At 41.4% G+C, this 9,584-nt stretch overlaps 1 protein-coding gene across 4 annotated transcripts in view; it reads right to left on the bottom strand.

The window, feature by feature from the left end:
• Window positions 1–9,584, bottom strand: part of Klhl32 (kelch like family member 32) — a 231,450-nt gene that overhangs the window by 108,270 nt on the left and 113,596 nt on the right. For 3 of the 4 annotated variants that reach the window (XR_004117737.1, XM_031366486.1, XM_031366485.1), the window contains one exon: window positions 9,095–9,202. Coding sequence is in view for 2 of the 4 variants with exons in the window: in XM_031366486.1 (XP_031222346.1) it covers window positions 9,095–9,202 (108 nt within the window). In the remaining 2 variants the exon portion in view is untranslated. Of the gene's footprint in view, window positions 1–9,094; window positions 9,205–9,584 lie in introns of those variants that run through there. The other variant, XM_031366487.1, reaches the window with a different exon arrangement.

The raw sequence follows: 9,584 nt of genomic DNA, 5'->3' as shown, positions 1-9,584 counted from the left end.
CCTAATCAGTCAGTGGGAAGTAGACACCCCTAGTCAGCGGGAAGGAGACACCCCTAGTCAGCGGGAAGCAGTCTAATGGTAACATAGCTTCATTTCCCCTCTATCCATTTTTTTCTCTTCTATCTCGTGTTAGGGGGTTGAAAGTGTAGAGAAGGGATCGAGAAGGGTGGAAGAAAGCAGAGCCCATAAAGCAGCAAACACTGCTCCAGTGCACCCATAGTTCCTCTTCCTCCTCTAAAGACATTTCAGACATTATGTGCTGAAGGAGTGGCCTTACAGTTCTTGTGTAAAGGACAATGTGGCGAGGACATTCTGACAAGACCACACACAGGGATTTAGGAAGGAAGACATGGACATGAAACAGAAAATTCTCCGACGGCTCTTCTGTGTAACACCATTTCCTCTGCACCAGCTCCTCTCCGTGAGGAACAGGCAGGCATTGGGCACATACACATGCACCTGCACACAAACACATGCATGCATGAGATCAGGCCTTTCACCTATTCTTATTATTTTTGAACACCAAAACAGCATGCTCTACTACTTTACTCGACACTGGGAAACAACGAAAATCCTATTGGCATCTGGCATCTTAAGCCACGGTAGAGGCTTTGTAAGGGGCGGACATAGTCTCTGAAACATGACCGAATGTGCAAGGACTTCACTCAAGCTCTGGAAGCTTGCTGTTCTACTTTTCCTCTCAATAATAAAAGGGGGAAAGCTTCCCAGAGGCAAATAACATCGATTTTTAAAAGAGTCAGGAGAGGAAAAAGAAGTGTCTGATAGAACTCAGAACTTCTCTCTATGGCACTCCTTTCAAGTCTCCATGTAGAAAAATCCAATTATGTAGAGAAACACTTGACAAGAATTAGGTGAGAAGAAAACAACTTTTCTTTTTCAAAATTAAAAATATTGTCCTTTAGAATGTGGGTTTCAGGCTGCACCCTGCAGATCCTGAGACACAGCAGAGCAGACTGGAGGGTCTCTCACACTGCAAGTTTCTACAGGTACTGTCAGAGGAATACAGGGCCTTGAAATTAAAATACTAAAACACTTATTAAATAATCTTAATGCTGATCCCAATAGGCGCTCTTTGGAAAATCTTTCTTCCACAATTGTTTTATGTGATACAGGCAGGGGAGGCTCATAAGTAAATCTGACGGAGACTTTTTCCATACAAAGTGACACATTTACCCCTGAAGGAATCAGCCATGGGAAAGCAGTTCCAATTAAGATTGCTGTCACTTTGCTGCCTGGTTGGATGCTCAGGCCTCTAGAGAAAAAATATTCTGTTGTGGAGAATAAATATAGTTTCAGTCAAAATAAAGTGCTACGTATATGCACCTCCCAGCAGGCTGCCTGTTCAGTATGCTGTCTATGGTAGTGTTTAGAGATGACTACAGGGCAGGAACTGTCATCAATATCTTGCAAATGTTTGAGTAAGGCTACACACACACACACACACACACACACACACACACACACACACATACACACTCATGTGAACTTATAAAAACCAAATAATAATCAAGAAAAAAATGCCTCAATATGTGAGAACATGAAAACTAAAGGAGAATTTCCTTTGATTTTCAACTCTCACTTGTATAAATAGTTTTGTATGATTGCCATTATACATATACTTAAGACTATTCCTCACTTGTGAGAATATCACATTATTTTTAATTTCTAGAAGGCTTACATATGGGAAGAGTTACCAAAAATATTTCCTACTGTATGTGACACTAAGGCATTCTCTGAATCAGAGAAAGGCAATAAGGATGCATGTCTCTAAAGACACATTCTTTCCAGAGTTTGCGGCCACTGAAGAGAGCAAGGTGATGCCAACACTACCTTTCTTCTTGAGCAGACTGTACAACTGGCTCATAGCTGACAAAGCTAGCAATATTTGGACATGGACTGCCTTAAAGAAGACTAAGGGTGTCACTACTGTTTGACACATTGTTTCTCCTTCTACTTTTAGAGCTTCTCTCACAGGTTACAGGTGATGGAGCAGAAAACAGAGTTCTCTGGAAATGAAAATAGAACCAATCACTGGGCACACAGTGTAGCATGACATTACTTGCCACACCCTGTCAATTTCACAGTCAGATGCTTAACAGGAAACCTACGGCCCTGAATTCTACTTGCTTACATGCTAGCACTAAGCTACTCGGGTCCTAGAGGCTATTCTAGAGCCATTTGGTTAGCTGTCTTACTTACCAGCATTCTTTCCTTCATAAACTACCCTCAGTGTTACATGTTCTTTACTAGCTAGATGGAGGTTTTTGTCTGTCTGTCTGTCTGAAGATAATACCTGCCTGTTTCTGTGAGTACTTTTCTATAGGAGGGGGAGGTGCCGTATCCCCTGCCTGTTTCTGTGAGTGAGCAGTTTTCTATATGGGAAGGAGGTGCAGAATCCCCTGACTCCGTCTTGTCTTTCTCATGTCTCTTCTATTCCAAACTGATCTGCAATATGAGAAAGTAAGATAGAGGAGACCAAAATATAGGAACTATCTTCTTGCTCCCCAGGAGAAGTAAAAGACAGTGCTTTCTTGGGTTCATTCTTCCTCCTTCTAAGAGAGAGAGTTCCTGTGACCATTTCCAGAACAAGGGCAGTTACTTCCACCCCATGGATCTTCTCTGCTTCAGTCCCAGCAGCTGTTTGTAGCTGAGCCTGAGACACCACAAGGACCATGATCCTGAGCCTTGCTCAAGCACTTTGTGAGCAGCATGTAGACTGAGGAAGAATGCTTGCCAATGAGTACATGCGTGTGAGCCATGAGTTTGTGAAGGCATAGGGAGAGTGTGCACATGTTCGGAAGAACTCTTAGTGAGCATTGGGGGAAATTTTGACTTTTCTTCAACACTTCCTGGATGAAGTCTGTGGGATGATTTTGAGAAGGATGTACTCAGAGCTGTGTGTAGGAGGAACACACACATACTGTTGCACTTAGCAGTATTCATTCATCACTCCCACACTGTACTCCAAACTTCTCTCCAAGACAGAGGCAATTGCCAGACACTTAAAATACCTTCATTCTATACTATGCTTACTACAACCAGCTAAACTTATGATCAACTGTCAGCACTCAGTGTGTGTGTGTGTGTGTGTGTGTGTTCCTACACAGTTATAAAGTATATATATGTGCACACACTTTGTGTATGATACATACTATAAATATTCATATATGGTTAAAACCATCACTGAAAGTCCATAATGATCAGTCCCAATAAAGAAACTGAAAAGCCATGCTTTCATTGATATGACCGCATGCCAGGTTCTTCTATGCTCGACTCTAATTTCAACTCCACAGCATGAGAAGTCATCTCTGCACGTTTCTCGGGTATACTATAAGACATTGGTTTGCAATCATTGGTATCCCAGGCTCAAGGTAAATTTACTAGAGGGCCATTTATTTGACCCTGTCTCACTATGTAACCCTGAGTAGACTGTAATTAGCAATGTAGACCAGGCTAACCTTAAATTCATAGATATCCACCTGCCTCTGCCTTTGGAGTACTGAGATTAAAGGCATGTGCTACCAAACCTGATTACATTGGCTTTTTAAACATTAAAAAGAATAAGTTCTGGGGCTGGCGAGATGCCTCAGCAGGTAAGAGCACCGACTGCTCTTCCAAAGGTCCTGAGTTCGGATCCCAGCAATCACATGGTGGCTCACAACCACCTGTAATGAGATCTGATGCCCTCTTCTGGTGCGTCTGAAGACAGTTACAGTGTATTATGCCGAGCGAGCGGGCCATCCTGAGTTCAATTCCCAGCAGCCACATGATGACTCACGGCCATCTGTATAGCTACAGTGTACTCATACACATAAAATAAATTTAAAAAAAGAAAAAAGAAAAAAAAAAGAAGCCAAAGTTCCTTGGATGCTATAAGAAATGCTGCCTCACTGACCAGTTTGTAGCAGAGCAATGGCACAGAGGGAACAAGAATGAAAACTCAAGCCATAATGACGGAAGAGGCACCTGGGGCCCTTTTGCCCAAAATGGAGTTGTTTACAAACCTCTCCAAGTACTTCTTTGCCTCTTTAAACAAGATCCTAGCAAACATAATATGTCTCTTTCTTGATGGCATTTAAAAAGACCTGGAATTAGGGAATATCAACAACTAGGTCAAAATACATAAAAGAATGATTTGAGTTAGTCCATTGCACCTCCTTGATCTTTTCATTTGGTCTGGTCTGGTTTGGTTTTCTGAGATAGGCTCTCTCTAGTCCTGATATTCCGGAATTTACTCTGTAGACCAAGTTATCCTAGAACTCCAGAGATTCTCCTGCGTCTACCTGAAATCCAAGGCTTTGCCCAGCAGACCTTGCTGCCTTTCAAGAGAGGTCACCACAACCCTCAAGATTGTTTTACAAATTAGGTCAAAGAGAACCCATGAAGTACCCAGTGCTGTGCCCTTGCTCCCTCAGTGTTCTGTGAGACAGATGCTGTCAGGACACAATCTGAAGAGCCATGTTGATGCTGGATGCCCTAGCTGCAGCATCTCACTGTGACTACTCTCCAGAGCTGGCCTCTGGTCTCCAAAAAGAAGAAACACAAGACCATAATGGGCTTGAGGCCTTGTGTTAGTTTCCTTTTTTAAAAAGAAAAGTCACTGTATTTGCTACAAATATGTTTTCTACTACTGTGACAAACACCGTGACCAAAAGCAACTTGTAGGAAAAGGGGTTTATTTTATCTTACAGTTTACCATCCATCATTGAGGGAAGTCAGGGCAGGAACTCAAGAAAGAAAGCTAGAGGTAGGAACTGAAGCACAAACTATGAAGCAGTGCTGCTTACGGGTTTCCTTGCTCTCCGTGGCTTGCTCAGCCTATGTTTTATACTACCCTGAACGACCTGCTCAGAGGTGGCACCACTCTATTGTACTAAGCCTTCCCACGTCAATCATTAATCAAGAAAATGGAGCTTAGGGGTTTGTAGCCCCTTAGGATGAACAACAACATGAACTAACTAGTACCCTCGGAGCTCCCAGGGTCTCAACCACCAACCAGGGACTGCACATAGAGGGGTCTGATTGTTCAAGCAGCATGTGTATGGTAGAGGATTGCAAAATCGATCATCAATAGGAGGAGAGGACCTCGGCCCTGTGAAGGTTCTATGCCCCAGTGTAGGGGAATGCCAGAGCCAGAAAGTGGGAGAGGCGGGGTGGCAGGCATGGGGAGGGGGGAGGCAACAGGGGTTTGTTTTTGTTTGTTTTTATGTTTTTTGGAGGGGAAACTGGGAAAGGAGAAATTCGCATGTAAATAAAGAAAATATCTAAAATTAAAAAAAAATGAAAAAAAAAAAAAAAAGAAAATGACCCAAAAGAACAATCTAAAGGAGCGTTTGTGAACTAAGATTCTTTCTTCCCAAATGACTTTAGTTTGTGTCACATTGACACAAACTAATTAATTAATCAGTAGAATTGATCCCTTGTCCACTTGATACAAATACTCATCACTGTTAATCCAAGACGGTTTCCTTTCTTGTTTCTCCCTAAGATCTCATGGTAATATCACAATATAAAACAGTATAGCTTTACCAATCCCCCTTTAAAATTTCAGTCTCTTTAAAACTCCAAAGTGTCTCGGCTATAGGCTCCTGTAAACTAAAAAATTACTTACATACTTACTTGCAAATGAGAAAAACCAGAGCACAGTAACAATCAGATCAAAGCAAAACCAAACACCAGTACTGTAGCTCAGTGTCCCAGAAAGGTCGTGAACTCACTCACTCTCTTCTGAGCTGCAGGGAGCTTAGACCCAACTCTGGCTCTGCATCCACAGCACACACAAGAAGCAGGCTCCACTCCATACCTGCTATTGTCCTTGTTAGTCATCTCATAGTAGTGCCTTCTTAAGTGGAGTAGTCACTATAACTGAGGATGCACCCTCATCAACAGCCTGGTCTCTCTTGAGGGACTGTGACCCTGCCACATGAACCTAAGCCTCAATTTCCTTTCATGAAGACATGCAATGTAGATATAACAATAATTCAGGTATCAAGAGGGAACTATACTCATGAAATAATTTAGAATTAATATATTAATTTATATATGTGAATCAAAAGCCTAATATATATTATTTAGTAACTGTACTACAAAATGTGTGGTAACGCCGTATAATAGCTGCCTGTCTTAGTTTCCTAAGACATAAACTTTGATTAGGCTAACCTTGAATCTGCATCCAACATCCTCTTTTGCCTTTGTTTGTTTTACTTGATATATGGTGTTTTTGCTTCTTCTATTTTAGTTCTAAATGCCATATTTGTTCTAATTATTCCAAGGCATACATCTTAAACTGTACTGGATCAAAAAAAAAAAAAAAACAAACCCTGAACAATAGTATAATTTATTTAAAAACTGTTTTTTGTGTGTGAGTGTTTTGCCTGCAAGCCTGTCTGTGCACCTCTTGTATGCCTGATGCCCACAGAGGTCAGAAGGAGGTATTGTGCCCCCTAGGACTAGAATTACAGATGCTTGTGAGGTACCATGTGTGTAGTGGGAATTCAACCTGGCTTCTCTAGAAGATCATGTGGAGCTCTGAACCATTGAACCATCTCTCTAGTTCTGAATATCATAGTGATCTAAAAAAATTCAGAGGAAAGGTAAACCTCACATTCTTCAAGATATAAATACCATCTTCTCTGTGAAACGCTGTGCTGGTGGTCCCTACTGACCATGCCCATTTTCTTGTGTGAGTTTCCTGCTTCTACCATAACCCTCAAATCTTGAGACTTGATTGTTGTGATGCCTACCTAGTTTTAGAAGTCAATCTGGCACAAGCTACAGTCATCCGAGAGGAGGAACCTCAACTGAGAAAATGTCCAAACAAGATCAGCCTGTGGGGAAGCCTGCAGAGCATCTTATTAATTAGTGTTTGATGTAAGTGGTTCTATCCCAGGAGTTGTGGTCCTGAGTTCTATAAGAAAGTAGGATGAGAAATATATGGAGCAGCAGTTCTCTACATCAGCTCCTGCTTCCAAGTTACTGCAATGTTTTGATTCCAGGCCATAATACTTTCTGTGGTGAACACCAATATGGAAGAGTGAGAAAAATAAACCATTTCCTCCCCAGGTTGCTTTGGGGTCATGGTGTTTCATCACAGCAATCTAACCAATACAGAAATTGGTACCAGGAGTGGGATACTGCTGTGACAGACCTGAACATATGGTTTTTTGTGGACTATACAGGGACTTTGGAACTTTGGGCTACAAAAGCCATTGAGTGTTGAGAGTTTGGTCAGTTGCTCTGTGGGAGGTTGGAAGATAAAGAGTACTGAGAGAAATGCAGACACTGGAAATCTGACTTGTGAAGTTTCAGAGGAAAGCAAAGATTCTACCGGGCCATCTGTGTTAAGAGTCTGTAGTATCTAGTGAGCTGCAGCTGAAGAATCAGTTTAACTGACAAAAGACCACAACCATTAAAGTAAAACCTTTGTTTTGCAAGGACAATGGATGCTGGTCTGCTGAGGCTGAAGAGTCCACTGTGATTAAGAAGAGACCAGCATCTTTGAAGTGTAGTCTTTTGGGGAAATATTTACTCATAGTCAGCACAAAGAAGCTGTATTATAGAGGGAGCCAAGGCTGTATCTCATGTTGAATAACTTGCTATTCGAAGAGTGACTCAGGTGTACTGGCTTTTAAGGCATGAAGTGATCATGGAGAGCAATTGAGACATGTCACTGTGTAACAGTGCTGGAGTCCTGAAAGAGAGTCCAGGAGAGGCTACTGGTAAAAAGTGCAGCCCAGTTACAGCAGGAAGCCCCAGAATATTGGAGACACCAGTACCATGGAGGAGCATCCAAGGACAACAGCAGCCATGGAACTGAGCTGGCCTAAGCCTACTAGACAAGCTGTGCATGCTGTGGCAATCCCTTTGGAGGATCCCAGAAAGCCCAGAAGTTTGATGCTGAGATTTACACTGCTGGACTATTGTTTTGCTTTGTTCAGATTGTGACTGTGCTCTGGTTCTTCCTTTTGGAGTAAGAAAGTATTTATTATTGCTTTTACAAACAGCCACTTGGAACTATTAAAAATGTTTTGGAGATTTAGAAACTGGATTTTTGAGAGATGTGTTTTAAAAGAGATCAGATATGTTAAAGATATTGAATTTTTAAAGTGTTTGAGTTTATAAATACTGTAGGAGTTTAAGTTTGTAGTGCTTTATATTGTCATATTTATCAATATGAGATCTTGGAGATAAGCTAAAAGTGAAAGGTTATAGTTAAATAGTGCATGTCAAGTGGACAAGAGGCCAATTGTACCCATTAATTTAAAGTTGGCTTAACACAAGTATCATCATCTAAGAGGAGAGAACTATAATTATAAAAAATGCCTTTATAAGATCAGACTATAGACAAGCGAGCACATAGGACATTTTCTTAATTAGTGATTGATGGAGGAGTCCCTCAGCCCATTGTGGATGGAGGCCACTACTGAGCTGGCCCTGAGTTCTATAAGAAAGTTGGCTGAGTAAGCCATGGATAGTAAGCCAGTAAGCAGCATTCTTCCTTGGCCTTTGCATCAGCTCCTGCCTTCAGGTTCCTGCCCTATTCTGAGTTCCTGGCCTGACTGCCTCCTATGATGAACTATGGTATAAACATTTTCTTCCCCAACCTGATTTTAGTCATGGTGTTTCATCACACCAATAATAACCCTAACTAAGAATTTGGACTTTGTTCTTTGTGGCTATGGGTCTTGTTCACTCTACCACTGGGATATAGCTCTTGCCCTGTCTTACTCTTGATTTTTATACAATAAAGCAATAATTGGCTCACTGAGCTTAGGCAATAACTAAAATTCAACTAACTACCTCTTTACCTTATGAGAGTACTTTGAATCATGAAAAACCAATCTTCAGAACCACATAGTTCGGATTAAAATGCTATGTTTTGGGATAACACTACAAATCAAATGACTTTACTCACCAGTCCATTATGTCAGTTATAAAATTAGGCAGATGTGAATTTTTTAAATATTAAAATGAGCATAATGTACAGCAACTAACTGGTATCCACTGAAGATAAGTACCTTTAGTTGGGCAGAGTTAATAAGCAAAGTTGCTTATATCACCTTTGGCACCATACCTGTCCTGTGTATGCAAACTCCAGAGCCTGCTTTAAGCCCAGGCTGGTCACGCCATGTAAATTTACTTCATCGGCTCCACTTTCCACCATACAAAGACTGAACATTGCCTGAAATGAGGAAAGCAAAAAAGAAAAGACTGAATTATGGGATCCAAAAAGCAAGAGAGAAAGACAATGTCTTAGAGGAACTGGGAAAAAAGAGCTTTTCAGTTGAAATGTAATTTTGGTTTCTGAAACATGTCCACAAAGCTTCATTTGCACAAGCCCCTGCACCCATCTGATAGCTAAACAGTTACAGTAAACACACACACTCTCTCTCAGCACACTTATCCAGCCAATAATGGGCAGGCTCACTGAACTCATTTCTCTATCTGGAATGAAAATACCACATGAGGTGCAGCCATACTGAACATTCTGCCCAGTGGATATTGTACTGGCTGGTTTTGTGTGTCAACTTGACACAGGCTGGAGTTATCACAGAGAAGGGAGC

Source organism: Mastomys coucha, unplaced genomic scaffold (assembly GCF_008632895.1).
Source record: "Mastomys coucha isolate ucsf_1 unplaced genomic scaffold, UCSF_Mcou_1 pScaffold14, whole genome shotgun sequence".
Taxonomy (NCBI): domain Eukaryota; kingdom Metazoa; phylum Chordata; class Mammalia; order Rodentia; family Muridae; genus Mastomys; species Mastomys coucha.
This window is presented reverse-complemented; position numbering and strand designations above follow the sequence as displayed.